General features: G+C 35.9%; 1 protein-coding gene across 22 annotated transcripts in view; it reads right to left on the bottom strand.

Moving 5' to 3' along the window:
* HDAC9 (histone deacetylase 9) overlaps positions 1–21,388 on the bottom strand; it is a 604,670-nt gene extending 583,282 nt beyond the window's left edge. For 14 of the 22 annotated variants that reach the window (XM_028490082.2, XM_055085027.1, XM_055085034.1 and 11 more), the window contains exons 1-2: positions 21,085–21,388; positions 20,791–20,853 (exon numbers count right to left, since the gene is read on the bottom strand). In XM_028490082.2, coding sequence (XP_028345883.1) covers positions 20,791–20,812 — 22 coding nt within the window. In that variant the 5' untranslated portion in view covers positions 20,813–20,853; positions 21,085–21,388. The remainder of the gene's footprint in view (positions 1–20,790; positions 20,854–21,084) is intronic. The other 8 variants (XM_024129342.3, XM_024129337.3, XM_024129348.3 and 5 more) reach the window with 5 other exon arrangements.
* Between the last annotated feature and the right edge of the window lie 1,244 nt (positions 21,389–22,632).

The raw sequence follows: 22,632 nt of genomic DNA, 5'->3' as shown, positions 1-22,632 counted from the left end.
TAAAGAAGATGTGGCACATATATACAATGGAATATTACTCAGCCATAAAAAGAAACGAAACTGAGTTATTTGTAGTGAGGTGGATGGACCTAGAGTCTGTCATACAGAGTGAAGTAAGTCAGAAGGAGAAAAACAAATACCGTATGCTAACACATATATATGGAATCTAAGAAAAAAAAAATGTCATGCAGAGCCTAGGGGTAGGAAGGGAATAAAACACAGACCTACTAGAGCTTGGACTTGAGGATATGGGGAGGGGGAAGGGTAAGCTGTGACGAAGTGAGAGAGTGGCATGGACATATATATACTACCAAACGTAGGGTGGATAGTTAGTGGGAAGCAGTCGCATGGCACAGGGAGATAAACTCGGTGCTTTGTGACCTCCTAGAGGGGCGGGATAGGGAGTGTGGGAGGGAGGGAGACGCAAGAGGGAAGAGATACGGGAACATATGTATATGTATAACTGATTCACTTTGTTGTAAAGCAGAAACTAACACACCATTGTAGAACAGTTATACTCCAATAAAGAGAAAAAAAAAGAATAAGAGCCTATAATGAACAACAATATGCAAACAAACTGTACAACCTAGAAGAAATGGAAATAGTTTTAGAAACACACAACTCATCAAGACCAAATCTAAGAGCCTATAATGAACAACAATATGCAAACAAACTGTACAACCTAGAAGAAATGGAAATAGTTTTAGAAACACACAACTCATCAAGACCAAATCAGGAAGAAATAGAAAATCTGACTAATTTAAATAGACTAATTACTAGTAAGGAGATTTAATCAGTAACAAAAAAATCTCCTAACAAAGAAAAGTGCAGGACCAAATGGCTTCACTGGCTAATTTCACCAAACATTTAAAGAAGAATTAACACCAATCCTTCTCAAACTCTTCCAAAAAAATCAAAGAGGATTTTTGGGGAGGGAACATTTCGAAACTCATTTTAAGAGGCCAGCATTATCCTGATATCAAAACCAGAAAAGTACACTACCAAAAATGAAAACTGTAGGCTCATATTCCAGATGAATACAGATGCAGATATTCTCAATAAAATACTAGCAAACTGAATTCAGCAGCAGCACATTAAGAGGATCATTCACCATGATTAAATGGGTTCTATCCCTGGGATGCAAGAATAGGGCAACATATGCAATGTTGATGAATCACACTGATTGAACAGAGGAAGAATTATGATCATCTCAACAGATGCAAAAATCATTCAACAAAATCCAACATCCACTTGGATGATAAAAGCACTTAACAAATCAGGCACAGAAGGAACATATCCCAACATAATAAAGGCCATATATGACAAATCCATGGGTAACATCGTACTCAAGTGATGAAAGGTTGAACGTTTTTCCTCTAAGATCAGGAACAAGGAAAGGGTGCCCACTCTCGTAGCTTCTATTCAACATAGTACTGGAAGTCCTACTAAAACACTCAGGCAAGAAAAAGAAATAAAAGGTAAAAGAATTGAAAAGAAAGAAGTAAAATTTGTCTCTATTTGCAGATGAAATGATTTTATGTATAGGAAATCTTAAACTCAACAACAAAAAAAACTGTTAGATCACTGAATTCAATAAAGTTGCAGGATACACAATAAATGTACAAAAATCACTATCATTTCTATACATTAACAAAAAATTTTTGTTAAAGAATATAAAGAAATTGATCCATTTATAATAGCATCAAAGACAATAAAATACTTAGGAATAAATTTAACTAAGGAGGTAAAAGATGATTGTGCTGAAACTACATTGATGAAAGAAACTGTAAAAGACACAAATTAATGGAAAGGTATCCTGTATTTATGGTTTGAAATTAATATTTTTAAAATGTCAATACTACTGGAAGCCATCTACAGATTCAATGCAATCTTTATCAAGATTCCAATGGCATTATTTTTACAGAAGTAGAAAAAAGTCAAAATTTACGTGGAACCACAAAAGACCCTAAATAGACAAGGAAATCCTGAGAAAGAACAAAGCAGGAGGTATCACACTTCCTGATTTCAAGTTATAATCAAGACTACTAATAGTATGGTACTGGCATTAACAAAAAAGACAAGCCAATGGAACAGAGTCTGGAGGCCAGAAATAAAACCAAGCATACACAGTCAACTAATATTTGACGAGGGAGCAAAGAATACTTGATGAAGAAAAGTCTCTCCATGGTGCTGGGATAATTGGATATACACATGTAAAAGAATGAAACTGTACCCATATCTTATACCTTTCACAAAAATTAACTTGAAATGGATTAAAGACTTAAATGTAAGACCTGAATCCATGAAACTCCTAGAAGAAAACATAGGAACAAAGTTCCTTGACATGGGTTTTGGTAATAATTTTTTTATGACACCTAAAGCATAAGCAACAAAATAAAAAATAAACAAGTTGGACTACATCAAACTAAAAAGCTTCTGCACAACGAAAGAAACCATCATCAAAGTGAAAAGACAACCTGTGATCGGAGAAAAACTATTTGCAAACTATATATCTGATAAGGGGTTAATATCCAAAACATATAAAGAACTCAACTCAACAGCAAAAAAACAAATAACAATTAAAAATGGGCAAGGGACATAAACAGACATTTCTCCAAAAGAGATATATGAAAGCACAAAAGTTAAATGAAAAGACATCCAACAACACCAGTCATTAGGAACTGCAAATTAAAACCACCATAGAATATCTCCTCACACTTGTTAGGATGGTTATTATCAAAAAGACAAGCAATAACAAATGCCAGTGAGGATATGGAGAAAAGCAAACCCTCCTGCACTGTTGTTGGTGGGATTGTAAATTGTGGAATACAGTGCAGAAGATCCTCAAAAAATTAAAAATAGGACAACCACATGTCCAGCAATTCCACTTCTGGGAATATACTCAAAGATAACAAAAACACTACCTCAAAAATATATCTGCACCCTCATGTTCAGAACAGCATTATTTACAATGGCCAAGACATGGAAACAACCTAAGTGTCCACAGACAATGAATGGACAAAAAAGTTGCACATACATACACTGGGGTGGCGAAAAAGTTCATTTGGGTTTTTCTGTAAGATGTTATAGAAAAACCCGAACAAACTTTTTGGCCAACCCAATTCAATGGAATATTATTCAGCCATAAGAAATGAGGAAATCCTACCATTTGCAGCAACATAGATGGACCTTGAAGGCATTATGCTAAGTGAATAAGTCAGACAGAGAAAGACAAATAATGTATGATCTCACTTTTATATGTGGAATTTTTAAAAACTCATAGAAAAAGAGATCAGACCTGTGGTTACCAGAGATGGTGGCAGCATGGATCGGGGGGAGTGTTCTGGAGGAAGAGGGGGAATTGCAGGAAGGTGATCAAAAGGTACAAACTTCAGTTATAAGATAAGTAAGTACTAGGGATGTGATGTACAATGTGATGGCTTCAGCTATCACTGCTGTGTGACACACAGCAAAGTTAAGAGAGTAGATCGTAAGAGTTCTCATCACAAGGAGAAAAAATTGTTTTCCTTTATTCTTTCCTTTTTTCTTTTTTTGTATCTATATGAGGAGGTGAATGTTAGCTGAACCTATTGTGGTAATCATGTCACAACAGATGTAAATCAAACCATCCTGCTATATGCCTTAAACTTATACAGTGATGCATGTCAATTATTTCTCAGTAAAACTAGGAAAAAAAATCACTTCCTCATGGGTCTTCTTAGGCACTACTCAGCAGCTACTGTATGATGAGGACTCAGGACAGTGCTGCTATCTACCTTTTTTACTTGACTGTATTATCATCCCTCTATTTCACTCAATGGTACTCTTAAATCTGAATTTTTTATTTAATTTAATCTTAAATTATATTTTGAAACTTGGGGAGCTATATAAACACTGAGTACTTCTCGCACCTAATTTAGTTAAATTAACTAAAATTCTTCCCATATCTTCATAAAATTACTTCTCATCTCTCCATAAAATGCAAAACCCTACACACATTACACAATACATTGGCTTTACAGAAGTTTAAGTTGTAACCTGTCCAACAGGACAGGCTAACAATGGTATTATAAAAATAGAATACTGAATATAGCATCATTTGACTGTAATTTTACAAGTTAAATATATTAATTGTTCCCAAAACATTTAATTAATAGTCTGTGCTCTGACATTGATCTGTGATGCAAACTCTGACTGCCATACATCAAGATATTAAAACTAATTCTGTATTCTTGTCCTTTGATCTATGCAACTGTGTCCCTGCCCAAACCAAACAATCATAATTAATACAACTTTGTATGACTTGGTAGCTACCCTTCTTCTTCTAATCTGTTGTTTTACAAAATTGCCACACTTACTCTTACATTCGCATTTTAGAATTTAGTATACCATGTTCTCTGACAGACCCTGTTAGGATTTTATCTGAATTTGTACTAACATACAAAAAACAGAAGAAATTGATATCAGGCTATCTGAAGCAGGGAACTGAATGGCTGCTGGAAATGGAAAAGAAGTGAGAGTTGCAGACTATATAATAACACATAGGTTACTTACTATATAATCATATTAAGTACATTTAACTTTTGAATTATGAATGGTCTATTTTTTTTAAAGTTAGCTGTTTTAAAAACAAAGATTTATAGATGAATTTTGGAATAATTAATTTTTAAAAGTAGTCTTCCTATTCATGGTCACGGAATAACTCAATTTTTTTCTAGTTTTCTTATATGCCCTCAGTAATTTTATCAATTTCTCCATAAAAATTTCAGTTGGTATTTATAAATGCTATCATTTTTATTACATTTTGTGCTTGGTTATTTCTGGCATAAAACAATCTTTTCAATTTTTTATGTTGTATTGAACTTGTACTGAGCAATCTAAACTGAGCTCTTTATTAGTTCAATTAGTTTCTTTCCCTTTAAAAATCTTATATCTCTTGTTGAATGTTTATGTTTTAGAACATCGACTAGGACCTCCAAAGACAAAGTTCTTGACATAAAAGAGAATGTTTTTTTTTGTTTTGTTTTTTGTGGTACGCGGGCCTCCCACTGTTGTGGTCTCTCCCGTTGCAGAGCACAGGCTACGGAGGCGCAGTCTCAGCGGCCACGGCTCACGGGCCCAGCCGCTCCGCGGCATGTGGGATCTTCCCGGACCGGGGCACGAACCCGTGTCCCCTGCATCGGCAGGCGGACTCTCAACCACTGCGCCACCAGGGAAGCCCTAGAGAATGTGTTTTAATTTTACCATTAAATATAAAGTTTCAGATAGGGTTTTGATTTATAACACTTACTTTTCTCTTCTATTCTTAGTTTAACAGAGTTTCTATTCTGGAAAGGTACTGCATTTTATCAAATGTTTTTCTGCATCTAATGAAATGATCATATTGGTTTTTCCTTTAGTCTGTTAACAGGTGACATTCACTGATAGACTTTTTCCCTTTAAGCATTCTGGTGAAATTATTTCTCCATAAAAGAAAATCCAAATGGCTAATAACATATGAGAACCATTCAGCTCCACCAGTAATCACTGAAATTCACATAAAAAAGTAATGTTGTGCCATTTTTCATCTCTCAATTTGATAAAAATATCTAAAATCTGACAATATTCAGTGATGGCAGGGATGTGGGAAAAATGGTTCTCACATATATGATTGGTGAAGCATAAAAATAGTCTCTACCCCATTTTGGTTCAGTACCCAAGGAACATGACTGGGCAGTAGATAATGAAATAGAAAGATGTTCTCTTCCCTTGTCTACAAAGCAATTTAATATATTTTCTAGTCATCTAAAAATGAACTAATAAGGTTTTCTAAAGTTATATCCATATTCAGGTTTATCACTATCTGCTGAAAAAAAAATTTTTTTTTAAAGAATCATTAATCTTTCCAGGATAATGATGTGGAGGTAATTTCCATTTAATTATTGGGATAATGAATAGTGAGAGTTGACTCTTGATTAAAATCTGAAGGAGGTGATTTTAAACTAGGGGCATTGTTTTTATTATGTTTAATCATCAGTTGCCTGAGATTGTTTATACTGTTTTCCTTCTTACAATATACAAGTTAGGTTAAGTTGATACCAAGGTAATTTTTTTTAACATTTTTTGTTCATCTTCAGAAAAGAAAACAAATGAGTGTTTTCAATTTACTGTGTTTATAGCTTTAAAATTATATTCCTTTGGAGTTTTGCTTGAACAAATCCTTATTTCTTGGTAATGGTTAATATAAGAATGAGAAACTTCTGAATGCAAGGTCAACCAACCTTGATTTGTTCCATCTCAAAATGATTATTACAGCACTTAGAAACTTAACTTGGGTTCCTAATGATGAGAAAATACAATTGGCAGGATTTGCAAAGTCACTGAGAGAACATGGGCATGCATTCATTCCCTGTGCTCTACTAAGCTGAGTTCAATGGCTAGGTTGCAAAATTTTGTTTTATTATCCAACTCCTTTTTTGGCTCATACTTATATTTTTAACCACTCAATTAATTTTCTGAGCCTTAATGCCCTTAATTTATCCTAACTTGTGCTGAGTTCAAGCCTAAACCAGGGCAAAAGGACTACCACAAAAAATTATGTGTCTTTTCCCCACATATGTTATATCTATTCTTTTCATAATTCCTCTCCCACTAAGACATAAATATATTTATTTCATTCTTCTCCTTGAATAGCTCTGTATACAGATTGATTCATTCCTTCCATCTGTTTTTCCTTAGTATCTCACTCTGTGAATTCCCTGTTCTGACATTTTACTTCAGATAATTTTTTAAATTACTGATACCTTTGGCATTCAAAATTTGATCAGTAAAGTGTTTACCAAAAAAAAAAAATCTTCTTTCATTGCCCCCTTCTCAAAGAACATAGCCAATTAAATAGTGACTGAAGAAATGAAGATGAGTTCTAAATAGCAATGCAAGGTGCAGAACGGTTTCAAATTGATACTGTTGTTAACCCAAAAATCCATTCATTTTTGTCCTTTATCTAAGAAAACTGTCTTTACATAAAAAATATCACAAAGAGAAAAATAGGATTAAATGTGAAATGGTGTCTGAATAATATAAAAGTACACCTGTAATTATCTGCACAACCAAATTTACTCTTCTCCTTGGATAAAAAAGAGTGCATTTACATTCAGGCAGTCTTAAATTAGCTATTTCACACAACATTTTGAATGCAGACACGTAGCTTATGAAATTTCTATTGGTATTATTCATTGAAAAATCAACTCAAGTAAGAATATTCCAAAATTCCCTTTGTTAAGAATAATTGAAACATTTAAAGGTTCATATACATATTGTCGAAGCACTGGGGATCATTCTTGACTTACATTCTATAAAGAATAATTTAAATTTTTGAGTCAAAGTTTCTAACATCCTCAAAAGTCTGTATTTTTCAAATTTACAAATAACTGAGGACTTATTTTCTACATAAAAGAAGGAAACATTTCAAAAAATCAAAAACAGACTGTGTACAATACCACTGTACTATTTAATCATTCATTCATTCATTTAAAAATAGGCTCAGGGATCAATTATGTGCTAGGCACTGCAGGGAATAAAAATAGAAGTAAAACATGATCCTTTTCCTCTTGGAGCACATAACTAATTGGGGGGGATGGAGACACACGTACATAAATAACCACAGTATAAGACAGAAAATGGGGGCTTCCCTGGTGGCGCAGTGGTTGCGCGTCCGCCTGCCGATGCAGGGGAACCGGGTTCGCGCCCCGGTCTGGGAGGATCCCACATGCCGCGGAGCGGCTGGGCCCGTGAGCCATGGCCGCCGAGCCTGCGCGTCCGGAGCCTGTGCTCCGCAACGGGAGAGGCCACAACAGAGGGAGGCCCGCATACCACAAAAAAAAAAAAAAAAAAAAAAAAAGACAGAAAATGGGCATGTTCTAAGGGAGTAATTAAGGATTATTGGGGATGGAGAGGAGAGAGAAGACAGAGAGGAGAGAATAGAGATTAATATTATGACTGCGGAAGTACTGCAGGGTATTGGGGAAAATTTAGAGATATAGAGACATTTGAACTGAGCTTTGCAAGAGTTAGAATTTCTCCAGTGAATACTAGGTGGAAAAAAGCAGAAGGGTATTTCAGAAAAGGGAAATAGCTGATTAAATATATAAACAATAATAACAGATAAACAAGAAATCTAGCTTAAAAATATAGCTGTCAAGTACTCAATAAATATTGATTGAATAAGACAATCCTTGGAGAAAAAAAAGAAGGTAGCTATTAACTATTTTCACAGCTACACTCTGAATCCAACAAAGCATGTTGGCCAGGAGTCTGGCTCAGTCCCAGTCTTCTTGAGGCTAGAGAAAAATTGTAGCTGACAGCCTTCCCCTGGCTCTCTCACCTATCCGCTAATAAAGGTTTCCCCATCCCTTCCACAAGGCATGTCAGTGGAGTTTAAAATAGCCTCAGAACACTTCCTGCTCTATTCTAATTGTGCTTTCATTCCATTTGACTTAGACCAATTGGAATGTTGAGGGAAAACCCCATGAGGCATCAAGCATGTGAGATAATGTGTCAGTCCCTCAAAAATGTTTGTGCATTCTACTATGTGTAACCATCATTGTTCCCTATCCAGGACAGAGAGGAACATGTGGGGAAAACAGCTCCCAGCACACTGCTGTTTCTTCTTTTTTAAAAATAGGTCTAACACCTCCATGAAGTACTTCCTTGCTCAACTATTGCAACAATTTGTCACAAATCTATTCACTAGCCAACACAAGGAAGATTATGTACTCCAAACATTTTGTTTGTGAGTTACAGTTCTACAGCCACCTAACAAGGTCGCTATTTGACCCATGATTTCCCTGAATTAGGTACCTGGCATACTGTAGGTGCTCAATAAATACTGTAATTTATACTGTATTTTATACCCCTTAAAAAATGTGCAATATTGTGTTCATGAGAAAATGTTCTCAGACTTCTCTTCTTCCCTATGAGGACATATTGTTCCCCTTCTTTTTGGCCCCCAGGGAAGAGGAATTATTCACTAAGCTACTAGGATGGTTCATACTGCTTGGGTAAGAAGTTTCAGCACAGTTGTGGTAAGAGTCTGAATAGGGGCAAAGATGAATCTTTAGGAAGGAGCAAGGTAAGGAGTTCTACAAGGTCCTTAATTTCCAGTCAACAGCATTAACCCTAGGAAGAGCTCATCCACAGTCTCCTTGGAAACTAGAGAGAATCACAGCCAACCGCCTTTCCCTGGGGCTTTCTCATTGACCTGCTGATAAAAGTTCCCCAAATGCAATGTTGATGGAAAACCTACTTTCATTGGGAAGATGTTCTTCATATCTTAGCATCCTCAAAAGGCTTTACTTGACTACCATAGCTAATACCACCCCTGCTACCAGTCACTTTCTATCCCATTTTTCTATTTTGTTTTCCCTTAGTACTTATTACTATCTGAAGTAGCCTTATCCATCTGTCATTCAGTTGAACAGTCTACAATGTGTCTCCTTGTCCTGTTTCATAGGTAGAGCCTCTATTCCTAGAACAGTACCTGGCTCATGGATGACTCTCAAATATTTTTGAGTGAAAAGATGGACAGATGAATGACTGTTGTGCCTCAGCTTCCAAAGCTTCAAACAATTACATCACCCTCCCCAAACCTTCAACCTGCTAATTAAGAGTGGTTGGGATGCAACTGGTTCCTATAATTGCTTCTACTTCCACCCCTCTGAATTTATTTACATCTTGGCTTCCTTGAGAATACACTTGAATTGCTGTGTGTTTCCTGTTTTTATTCATCATTTTGAAAATTCTTAATGATCAGTGGATTCCTTGTATTGAGCACAAGCACAAAAATATTTCTTTTAAAAAGATAATATGTTTTTTCAGTAAATAATTGGTAACAAAATTATGAATATTCCTACAGAGCTCTAAATTATTCATTCTAAAGCATTTTGACTAAGGTGTAATATGAAACATACCACTTTAACATTTCATCATCTAATGATAAGTTAATAATCAGGAAACACGAAATGTAAATTTAACAGATTAAAATCACAATTCTAATTTTAAAGCAAAATATCAATTACTAAGTTCTGAATTAAGTGCACAGTTTAAGTAAGGTAAGAGAAGAGTTCTCAAATGTGAAACTGTACATTTTACCGTACATGAAATGTTGGTCTCATCAAGAGTTAGGTATACGAAAACAACTAACAGAGGCTTGTATCAACTTTTAAAAATATATATTAAGATTTTATTTCATCTATTTAAAATCAGTAACTTACATGAATGCATCATAATTATAATCTTTTATAGCTTTATTTTATATATTGCCACAATAAAACCAGAAGCACAGATGATATATTTTACAGGCACTGTAATGTATTATTAAAAGTCATTTAGGATGTATATTCACCAATTTTTCCACGCCTTACAGCCAACCTGTATATTCACTGTACTTAAAACATTCAATTGTCTTTCATAAACCATCTCTTAAGCCCAATCTTCATGGGATTTTAAAAATAATATATATTTACTAGAGGAATTTAATAGAATTTAGACTTACTAGCTTTAAAAATTTCTAATATTTTTATTAATAACAGAGTCATTCTCACAAAGTAAAAAAAGAAAAAAAAAGGTTGTGCGTGTGTGTATGGGTGTATAAAATGTCATTTTTACTGGAAGGGTCAACAGCAAGGAGCCCTGTTTATGAGCCATATTAACACCAAACAGAGAGCTTAGCAATGTCTGTTTCTAAAAATAAACCCTGAGTGTCTCATGTTGTCATCATCAACCAGAGTCTTCTGTGCTCTGTGACAGAAAGCATCAAGGCTGCCTCTCTGCCTTTCCATAAGCATTATACATCACTATCCGAAGGCCTCTCCTTTCTGTCAGAGTGGCAGTGATAAAAAGAATTCTGCAATCACCCTAAGCACACATTTAAACATTATTGCCCCTTAAGCAGACAGTTATCATGTTGTTTTGGCAGCAGGAAGGAATCTGTGGTTTCACTTGAATGTTATTCTTCTTTATTTAAACTACTAGAAATAACCCAAAAATGACAGAATGCTCTTTCTATAAATAATCATTCCAGTGTAGAGTTATATTAGGAGGTAACTCAGATGGCATGATAACGCCTAACAAGCTAATCTTAGACCTGCGATGCCATAAGATAGAAATACGGAGCTAAGAATAACTGACCCAAAGGAGTCAGCCTGCTAAAGAGAGCCACAGACATGTGGGCATTTGTAGATTTTAATGCATTTAATGATCTTCCGAAAGCTTCTTTCCTTAGGAAGGCAATAAATTATGTTGGTCATTAACATGACAATCAATAATGCTTTTACAATGTATTGATTCATAAAGATGGCTTGAGATTCTCAGAGCAAATAATTATAAAAATCAGTTGATGGAAACCAAAGAGTTGGGTCTTGAATAACTGGATTAGCATCTAATTGGTGAATTTTATGCATAAGCCACCTACAGAACATACAATATTCATCCAAAGAAATAAAATTTAACTCAAGATAAAGAAAAATGTAATATCAAATTGGACACTTCCATCCAATTTTCACCCCAAATGTACAAATTGGACCCAAATTGGACCAATATATATTCAAAACAGGCAGAATCTAAATTTTGTTAGATCATTCTTTGGCTCAAAAATTTGACACTGCATGTTGAAAGCAGGACTTGAGTGGAGATGCAAACTTTATTAACCTCTCCTTGCCCCCATTTCTAGGTAAAGACCAGGGTGGGTATAATTGAAATACTTTGGTTGAAAGAAACTGAGCCCCACGGTGCTAACATTTGAAAAAAAAAACTTTCTCCAGCTAAAATACATTAATAATCGTGTTCTTTTGAAGTGCTATAAACCTTACCTTTATGCTTAGTGAGATGTTACTGTGAGCAATGGCAAACTGCATTGGGAATATTGGTTCTGTCCAGTGTCTGCTCATTACTCCATATATTATCAATCTCATGGAATTCTGGAGGTTGCCTTAAGTTGGACTCAGCTTGGAATCTTGTTAACTTACTCCAATTTAATTATCAAGCTCTGGAACTGTGAAGTAAGGCTGTTCCAGAAAGCCTTTCAACAGATTTGCTTATGTGGGCTGTAAACATCCCAGGACTAAGAAGTGTACCTAGATGTTTGTCTGTAAGTACAGTTGACTCCACATTTTTAGCACCAAACAGATGTGAAAAACATTATCCTATGTTAAATATTTTTCTCTTTGAGAAAAAGTGGCAGGGACATGGTAAACAAGCACAAGTTCATACCTGACCCTGCCAGCTCCTAGCCATGATGACCATCAGTAAGTTCACTGAAACTATGTCCTCATCTGCAAAATATGCTACAACTATTGTATACCGCTTCAAGCTGTGGAGAGTATTAAATGATAAAACAATGCCTGGTACAGAAAAAGCTTTGAAACATTAGCTCATTATATCAATAATAAGAATGACAATGATTTTTTTAAAAACAGGTGAGAATATATAGGTCCAATCACTGACCTCCTAAACTGAGACTAAACAACTGGATCAGAGTGGAATGTGGCAGAAAAACCATAAAAATGTTAACTAATACTGATAATTGTTATTTCTAATCTAAAATGAGTAGTTCCTGATATAAAATCACAGACTCAAAATACATAGTTGAATTCTATTTGTAAGCAGATTCAAAAAACATCACCACAAATAAAACTTAAAATCGAGTTCAATTCACCAAGAGCTTTTCTAGTTCACCTTATGTGGGGTTCCCTGAAAACTTTCTGGGTAAACGTGTATCTACTAAAGCAAGAACTCCCAGGCCACAATGTAATTTAATGGAAATTCAGTGAAATTTTCCCAGCTTTCTTTTTTTGCTTGCTTTGAATTTCAAATTTTGAAAAAACTATATGACATTCTCATATTTTAACCGAGTTTGGAAATGTCTTGCCTTAGCCACCCACCAAAACTTACCTCGAATAATTAAAAATGACATCCACATGGCTACAATTGTGTCAATACTGAATATAAATTACGAATTGAACATCTCAAACACAAGTGGTAGACCATGAGGGGAAGAAGCAAAAAAGTGACGTTCTGGGGTATTTCCAACCTTATCAACATGCAAAGAGTTTAATCATAAGTAAATGACTAGTTACACTCTGTGGTTTGGTAAATTTCCTTCTTCCTTAAATGTAGTTTTCATTGGATTTAATTATTGGGTATTTTTTAAACACCATATATAAAAGGCCCATCACTATGGAAAATTTAACATGGAAATAATGAATAGAACTGATATTTTTATAAAACATAAGAATGATTTAGTTTTGTATTCATGAAGCACCGAAACAAAATGTTCTCTGATAACACTACAAAGTATACGTCATTTAATATTGTAAAAACACTTGTTTAAATTAAATTTGTTTTGTGCAACTGACTTAGTGGAAGAAGAATGGAACTAGTGGGAACAAGGTATTTTCTTGTCCTTTCATATCCCAACTATCAATCTCCCAAGATTACAAAAGGGAAAACTGTCCGTTTTAAGGGCATTTCGCCTCCCAAGCTAATAACCACTAGAACCTCAACTTCCTTTGAAGAATGGGATAGACCATGGCACTGACACACTGTTTTGAAGCACATGCCAAAATATCTTTGAATTTCATCTAAAGAAGGCTTGTTCTAAAAGTCATTTTCATGGGCTTTTATTCCAATTAAATTGTTTTCAAAGTATTCCAATTCAGGAAAAAAAAAAAGTTAAAATGTAGTTACCATCCCAGATTGTTAAAATTGTTCATTACTCTGAAAATGTAATAACTGTAACAACATACTGGCAAAGAAATTGCATTCTGAATATTTTAAAGAAAACGCTCCTTAATATACCGAAAAGTTTACATATTATGAGATAAATTTCTGTTAATGTTTTCTGTATCCCTCAAATCCAACAAGAAATGAATATTTTACTCAAATTTCTAATAAATGCTTGTAATGCACCAGTCCACAATGTTGATTTTCCTCCTTTCTAAAAAAATGACTTGCAACCTAGAGGCATACAGTCTTCTTCCACAATTAATTTCTATTCAATACTATTAAAAAATTTTATTGGTGTTTAAATGGATGCATATCTTCATGAAAATGAAGTAACACAATTCAATTGAAAGAGAAATTGCATAGCCCACTTCCTTCACTTATTTGTATTTTGAGAAATTAAAAACTAAAGAAAATTACAAAGAAGAAAATTCCAACCACCAACAAACACTGTAGCAAATACTGTGGTGCCTAGCCAACATCTATTCTGCTCACCCTTTCTTCTTCCTTATAGAAACTAGATTATTAGCTGTAGCCTCCACCCTCCCTGGCTCAGTCATGGTCCTAAGGAGCTATCATAAGGGTCTCATTCTTCTTTTCAATGACTTGCTAATATATGGGCAGATGATGCTCTTTTGGTCAATGAGTTATGAAGGAAAACCTGCTAGAGAAATTTTGGGTAAAAATCTTCTTTCCTTAAGAAAACATCCAAGGAAGCAAAAGTTTTCTCATCTATGTCTCTGGAATTTACCGTGCATGTAGACAACGTCTGGAACTGCTGCAATCAATCTGAGACTATTGGAGGAAACAGACTTAGGACGATACAAACTCTCAGGCCAGCAGAGAAGAACAGTTTGAAGAACCTGTTGATATTACTGACCCCCCCGGTGCTGCCTGAGTACCATGCTATTTCACTAAATGATAAATTCCCTTGTCATTGTTACTTCGAATACGATTTTCTGTTACTCGTGATGGGAGACAACCTAGCTTATATACCTACTACTTACAGTTAATCACTGTTAGTATTTTGGCATAGTAGCTTCATGTGTGGGTGTGTAAGAAACACTTTAGAAAATATATGCATATTATAAAAATTCATACAAAAGGCAAAAACTCATGACAATGGAAACCAAAGCTCCCCTCCGACCACCTCCACACAGTTTTTCCTGATTTCCTTCTATTTATATATGAATTATTCTGGGAGATTGATAAATAAAATAATACTCTTATAAAATGAGATCATATCACCAAAGTTATTTTTATTTAAAAAACATTAAATTTAAATGAATTTAATAATAAAAAACTGTAACTGAAGGGACTATAAACATACTAAATGCTTCCTTCCTATATGAGGTACTATTTCCAAAAAGATATCTCTAAGATTAAACGAAGACACTACTAAAAAGAAATCAGTATTTAGATCTTTTTTTTTAACCACGTGTTTCTATTTTAAGCAGCAGGGAGTCTGTCCCTGCTCAGAAAGATGATATTAGCACTTTCACACATCCTTGCATTTCACCTCTCCCCAGTGCCTCATATGGATGAGAGCTTTATGAATATTTTTTCATTGCCCTACTTCATAAAATTTGCTTTCCCTCCTACAAGCACAATCTCATAGTTGTTTAAAAAGGATTCAATTTTTGCCCCATTAACCTTACTATGCTTTCTCTACTTCCGACTGAATTTCATTTTTTGCTTTTGTTTCAAGCTCATTTTGTCATCGAGTGGGCTTCCCTGTCAAGCAGTCTAGGTCATGTTTGAGAATGTCGAACTTGCCTACCTATTTTCTCTATACTTTAATAACATCTGCCCTGGGTGGAACCCTGTGTTGTACTTCTTTTTCAGCTTCAGAGATTTTTCTCCATTATCTTCTGGCACTGAGCGCTGGATAAGTTTGATAAGCCTTCTAGAGTTTCACACATTCCCTTCCTCCCCACTCTCCCCCACTGTAGATCTTTGCCTTACCTGCCTGAACCCCTGAGGAATTATTTATCATTTGAAATTCAATAGCCCAGTTAGGCTATGTCTCTGTGCTGAGCACTTGCTGCAAATTTTCCTAAAAGACGGGAGTTCTATCAATCTGCAGATTTTTTTCTTTTTTCCTTTTCCCTGAAATAATCTCTTCATTTTTACAAAGTGATCTTCTATTTCAACGTTTTGGAATATCAACTTCAAGGACATAAATAATCTTTTCGTTACATTGTCTTTGTCTTTCTTATTATTGACTTCTCTCCAATTGCTTTAATCCATTTTCCTTTTTCATTCCCTCTGTCTCCAGCCTTTCCTCTTTGTTGGTAAAGATTGCCACTGGTACCTATTGTTTCGCGCCATTTCTAATGAGTACTTCCCTTCTAGAATCATCATGTTTTCATTCTAAGTTTGTTTCCCTAGACCTAAAATATCCTTTTCATCCCATTCTACTGTTTTATCAATATCATCTCATCTCTGAGCTCTCATTTTATGGAATTTATTTTCCTATTAAGGTGCTATTTGTGGGGAGCAATTATTAGACAATTCCATGGATTCAGTGAGGTTGATTTTTTTTTTCTTGGTGGGATCTATAAGATTAGTTGGGGAAGGGTATTTCGTTGCAAAGAGCTATCGGTCATTTTTCCAATTTAGAGTGTTGCTCTGAAGTCTTCATTTCTCCAGAGACGCAGTGTTTGTTCACCTTCCTCCATTTCACCAGTTTCTCTTCCAGAATCCTTTCTACTATTCCTCAGTTACAAGAAAAAACACCACCGCCACCAAAAGCTGAGGATATCCACTCAGTTTGCTTCTCTCCAGATACGGGAACGTTAGTGAGAATTTTCAGGAAGTTGTCCTCTTGTCAGTAAAATTCTAAGGAGGAACAGGATTCAGGCCCTGTTAAGTCTCTCTGTTCTGATCAAAGATCCCTGCTTCCCTTTTTCCCTTGATTACCAGTTTCTGAGATATGTTGCATTAGGTCATATCATTTTCTTTGCTCAGTCAGTGCTGAGTATTGTGTATGGGGTTGGGGGTGGGTTGCTGGCTTATACTATTTTAGGGTCACTTCATCATCTATCTGTGGTGAGACATTATGTCGTACATTTACAAATTTCTCATCTCCAAAATCAAAACTCACCGCTTTAAATTCAGAATTTGGGCTTATTATATTTTTGTGAGGAGTTGTATTGAATTTTCTTACTTAAAGCACATAGCAACAATTATGCCACCTGTGTCACCCACAGAAAAAGAAAATACTCATTCTTGTCCCCATCCTCAATGGGCCTACTTATATCTAGGTTTTTGATTGCTACGTATCAAATATTTCAATTGATAACAGCCTTGTAAGTGAAGATAACCTGAGTTAGAGAACAGCAAAAATAGTAATTATGGGGAATACCAGAAGTGATTCTTGACATGACAGGAGCATTTCACAGACTTACATTTTCATAATTAGATTCTGCTTTCCAAGTAGACATAAATGACTACTGAATCTAAAATATTCCTTTTCCCTCGACAATACATACCACGGGGATAAAAGGATTCTGAAAGGGTGAAGAAACATTTTCCTTAAAAGAAATTCAGAATTTAGATTTAAATGTTTTTCTTTTGTACCCAAAAATAAGAATGCATAGTGAAAACACGACTTTTCCTTATTGTAAACGTATTTTACACTGATGCTGTACAAACTCTAGGAAATTCTTTCATAATAATCATTCCAATATTGTCTGGAAAGCTCTGCTGTCCAACGCATTAAGCAACATGCCTGGCAACAGAACACCCCGAATTCTGCCAGCTACTGCTGAGTGACCTGAGTCAATGTTTGCACATGCTTCAGCTTCTGCCAGTTATCACTTATATTGGCCCACACAAGCCACAAAAGTGGAGACTGACCTGGCAAAATGTGTCACTCGTACCAAATTCCGAGATTCAATATTATAAAGCTTTTTATTAAAAAGATATTAACAGACTACATTGTAGAACCTAATTCTACTTTAGATGTCTAGCCTGGCTGGGTCAGTATTAGGAAAAAAATGGAACCATATAAAACACTTGCAATTTAATAGTATATAAAGAGCTCTGAAGAAAAAAGTCATCTAGCTTAAGGCATAGTATCCAATACAACTAGAAAAACAAATGGGAACTCTAATGCAACGACTAACAACAAAACAAAGCTTTTTAAACAGTTAATCTCAAGAAATCTGCTGTTGGGGTCTCACTGTTCAATTACATATTCTGAAGCTTCTTTGCCTTTGACTATTAAGAAGACATTTCACAGAAAATACACACATACCCATGCTACTCTGATTTAAAGTCACCATTAGCCCAAGGAAAGAATTCAATTCTTATCAGAGCAGGGAAACAAAACAAAAAGCTGATTATAAATCAGCTTTTTAGTTATCTTATAAAGATAACTAAAGAAAATTTATCAAAACTAAAAGTCATTCCCCCATGTGACATGCAATCTAGCTCATCTGGCTCATTCAGCAAGATAGACCTTGGTATTGAAGAGCCAGAAACCCAGGTTCATTCATTAAAAATAGCAATAATAACAGTGAGTGCACACGTTAATGACATGTTACCTTTGAACTTCACAGAAATGCCAAGAGGTAAGCAGGAGGACATCATTATTCTTCAGTTTACAGGTGAGTAAACCAGTTCCACAACTGGTTAGCAGCAGAGCTCTAGCTAGAACACAGAGCTTTCTACTCCTCGAGCAGTGCCCCCTCCACCCTGCACTGCTACAATATATCTTTTTCTCTTTCAGATCCAAAGACTCCATCCATTTCTAAGCCTATCGATCACATCCCTGCCACTGGTCCAAAAGCGAGTTGAACAAGATTTGTAGCTAAATGTGGACAAACACACCCCTAATTTAGCAATTAACTTAAAGGGCAAACCCTATTGATATGCATCACCATCACCTCCCCCTTCCCCTGTATCAGCCATACCCAAAGTTTGCTGCATATTAGAATTGCTCAGGATTTTTAAAATCCCAATGTCCAGGATGTTTCTAATACCGTTTAAAGCAGAAACTCTAGGGGTGAACCCAGACATCGGTATTTTGTAAAATACTCCTGGTGACAGCACCGTTGAGACCCACTGTCTCAGAAGTATACAATAATAACTAGGGGAATTAAATTTAAGGGCATATAATAATATATTAAACAAAATCAAATGTTACAGGACATGGTGGGAAGAATGCAAATGTTTTTATGTTCAAATTTTTAAAATAAATAGAACTTGGAGTTTTTCCTTATTTATATCAGACAGGTTTGGGAGTTGATGTCAATTGACATCACTTTTCGTTTAACAGCTGGTGCTTAAATGTTGCTTCCTGTAAAACTGACAATAGCACAGACAGTCTCAAGCGCTTCCCTGCTTGAAAATACTGTTGCTTTGTATAAAAATCATTAAATGTCAGGAAAATGACAATCTCAACTGAAATTGGAGTAAATTTATGTATGATTATCAAAGACGCTGAGAAACAGTGAAGCTTGCAAACACCTGTAGCAAGGTTCAATGCCAGCAGACAGTATCTGCTTGAAAGGCACAGCTTTGTTTCTACCACGTGAAAGAAATAGTAAACTTGTAACACAGAGGTAAGGACTAAAAGCATAAAGTGTAGTACTGAAAAGACATCTAAAATAGTAATTTTAATAGAGTTGGTGGATATTTAAAAAATAAAATGCTAAGTGACCAGTTCCATCAGAGACATGCCGGCTGACCCCTCCGCAAGCTTTTGTCAACTTTACAGCCACAAAGATAATAAACCATAATGAAATTCTGGTACATTTGCTTTCGATAAGCAGGCACTACTAATTAATGTTAAGTCCTGTTACTTAAGTGTAAACACACCAAATTACACAAAATTGCTATTTTATTCTGATTCATTGAAAAACTGGGGTCAACAGAAGGACCTTAAAATCGTCCTAAGTAACCAAGGTTTAAAAAAACTTGCTTCAAACATAGATCCAGAGATGAGAAGGTGTTCAGTACTAAAACAGACATTATGCCTACCTGTGGAATATTTCTTTCCATTCTAGCTCTACCAAGTAGACATGCCGCATTCTTATCATGGAAATCTAGGTGCTGATCTATAATTACGATTAAGTACACATAGGAACACAGAAGATGTGAGGGAGAACTTTAAGCCAATTTAGATGGAAGCACTCAGAAGAGAACCAAAACAAAAAGTCCCTCAAGCTTTAGGAACTAGTTGTAGGGAATAAATGTGAAAAGCAACAATTACAAGTATGTGCCATCGCCTGGAGAGTCTGCTCTTTTAACAAACAGAAATTGATAAAGTTGACAAGCTTCATCTTCCATCAGCACAGCTCCTTGAAGGCACAAGCACATACACGGGGAAACTAAAAGTCGGAATCTGTTACTACTATTCTTTAAAACGTTGCACCTGCATATAACACCTTTCTATGTGTGTCATGCCCTTGCATCTGCCTGACAATGCTAGACTCCCCAAATGTTTTGAAGAAAATTAAAATAACCATCTGCTAATAATAATTTTATTTCATCCTTAAGCAGTTTCATTTTGGGCTTAGGAGAAAAAGCCACATTAAAACTACCTTCACAACTCCTGTAGCAAACACATTTCAGAAGGTAGGTCTATAAATAGATGTGCTTCTGTAGGCACACTGTAAATATAAAATCATCCGGCTAGAGGAGACTGCAGTGTAAGCTGCAGCCCCGATATGAACTTACCTGATTATTTTAAAGTCCCATTAGAATACTCCTACAATCAGTACATATCTCCTTTTTCTAGTGGCATAGTCAGGCAAAACACCCCCAAGTACATTTTACTTATCTCAGTCCCATCCTTCATCAGAAGCTTAGAGATTTCATTCAGAAGCAGCCTGTCCCTAAGCAGACTGAATATTCACAGAAACAGTAATGGAAGGGATCTAAAACCCTCCAGACGCCAAGAAAATAGCAACATCAACACCAAAAAGCAGCAAACCCTTAACAGAGGTGATTTCCAGAGCTTCATTTCCCAAGTCAGCCCCTTTTCACGCGAAAAAGGTCTCAGTTATGAAAAAAGGGTCTTACCTGAGCTGATCATACTGTGCATTCTCTGCTGAGCCAAGAGCTGCTCTCGTCCAGCCACCCCATCTGAAGAAAAACACGAGTCAGTCTCGTAAATTGTCTGCAGCATATTCCAATCACTCTTACTTCAGCTACTGAAAGATTCATCGCTGCTCAGTATACGGGCCCCAGGAGTTACCCTGGCTGGTCCTCCCTCCACCCCGAGGAAAAGAAGCAGAGGAACAGCTTCAACAATGGTTTCCTCTCTGTTAACACACACTTTTCAAAAGACCTGGACACTTTTCCCACGTTACCAACCTGTGTACAAAGCAGAAAGGACCGAGTGGATGCTAAGGCTCTCTGGAGTTTAGGCTACACCGGAAACTAAAAGCAGGTGGGAACTAGGAATGTGCTTCGGGGTTATTGCTTTGTCAAAATAAGTAGAAAAATATTAACTCTACCCACGAGAAAAAGAAACCAATTAAACCTGGCTTTTAGTTCCTCACGCTGCTAGAGTTTCGTTGTAAGAACCGTCAGTCAGTCAGTCCTGCAAGTGGCTTCAGCCGGTGCCCTTCTCCTATCTGTTTGTGTGTGTCTCTTCCCCCTCTCTGGTCTCTCTCAGCTCAAGTTGGCTAAAGCTAGTGATAATGCATTTGCATATGAATCAACAACAGCATGGCCCACAGGCACAGAAATAGAACAATGGTCGGCCTGAGCCAAAAATAGGTCAAGCATGGCCGAGTGATTGGAGCCTGCATTAATGCATTTAAAAATACCCCAGCAAACCCAGCTGTCCAGCCTCTATCTTTCAAACCATAATTCTCTATTGCAGGGCCTTAAAAGCAATTAACTCTTTCCTCCCTCCAAGCTTGCTTTACACACTGTTTCCATACTGGCGATTCGCTTCCAAAGAAAGGAAGGGGGAAAAAAAAAAAAAATTAAGAATCATAGTTCTAAGAGGGCAAATGCACATACATTTCATTTCATTTTATTTTTGTAGTATGTGTTTTTGGAAGAGAGAGGAGAGAAGTGCAGAGCTCTGTATTGGTTCTAAAATAATACTGGAAGCTTTTGCTCATAATGTGGTTTCTGCCTCACCCACGCTCAGCAATCCTGGTGTTCTATTTTTGTTGCCTGTTTCTCTGGCTACACTGCAGTTGGCTGTAGCACTAGAAGCTTTTCTGCCTTCTAGTTTTAAGACTGACAGGAGATTTAGTAGAGGTAGTTTCAGAAAACAAGCACACCCCAGAATAAAATGTTTATGAAGGACTAGCTTGATTTTTTACTTGCTATTTTTGTAAGGCAACTGTCCTGTTTCACAAATCTTAATGTAATCTTAGTACCACCTATCAATTGTATTGCAATATATACATATATATATATATATATATATATACATACACACACAGCTTAGACCTAAAAACGTTCCCTCTATTTCAGCCTCTCAGGCTAAATTCAATTCACCTGCAAAAGTAAAAGAAAATGTTGGTACTTTATTATGGATGGTGCAGAATTACAGATTATATGTACCTGTGGATCAATAAATAAATATGGTCAGTCCCCAACTATGAATGTTCTGCATTCATTTCTACATTGATTGCCTGAAACACAGACCTCACTTTTCTATAGAAATAGCATTTATAATAGTTGATAGATTCCCAGACCAACACACATTGTGAAATTCACCTGTAAATGAGCTACAGTATTTAGTACTAAAAATTCTGTGGTCTCTGGTGTACAGTTAACATCATTTCTATCTGAGAAATAAATTCTGCATCACAAATAGGGTTGCTAGCATCTAGCCACTCCCAAGAGCAAACCCCAAAATGAAAAATCCACTGGTCATGGGAGCTCTTCTCCTTTTTC

This window comes from Physeter macrocephalus, chromosome 5 (genome assembly GCF_002837175.3).
Source record: "Physeter macrocephalus isolate SW-GA chromosome 5, ASM283717v5, whole genome shotgun sequence".
Taxonomy (NCBI): domain Eukaryota; kingdom Metazoa; phylum Chordata; class Mammalia; order Artiodactyla; family Physeteridae; genus Physeter; species Physeter macrocephalus.
Note: the sequence above shows the minus strand (reverse complement) of the source record. Positions and strands in the feature narration are given on the sequence as shown.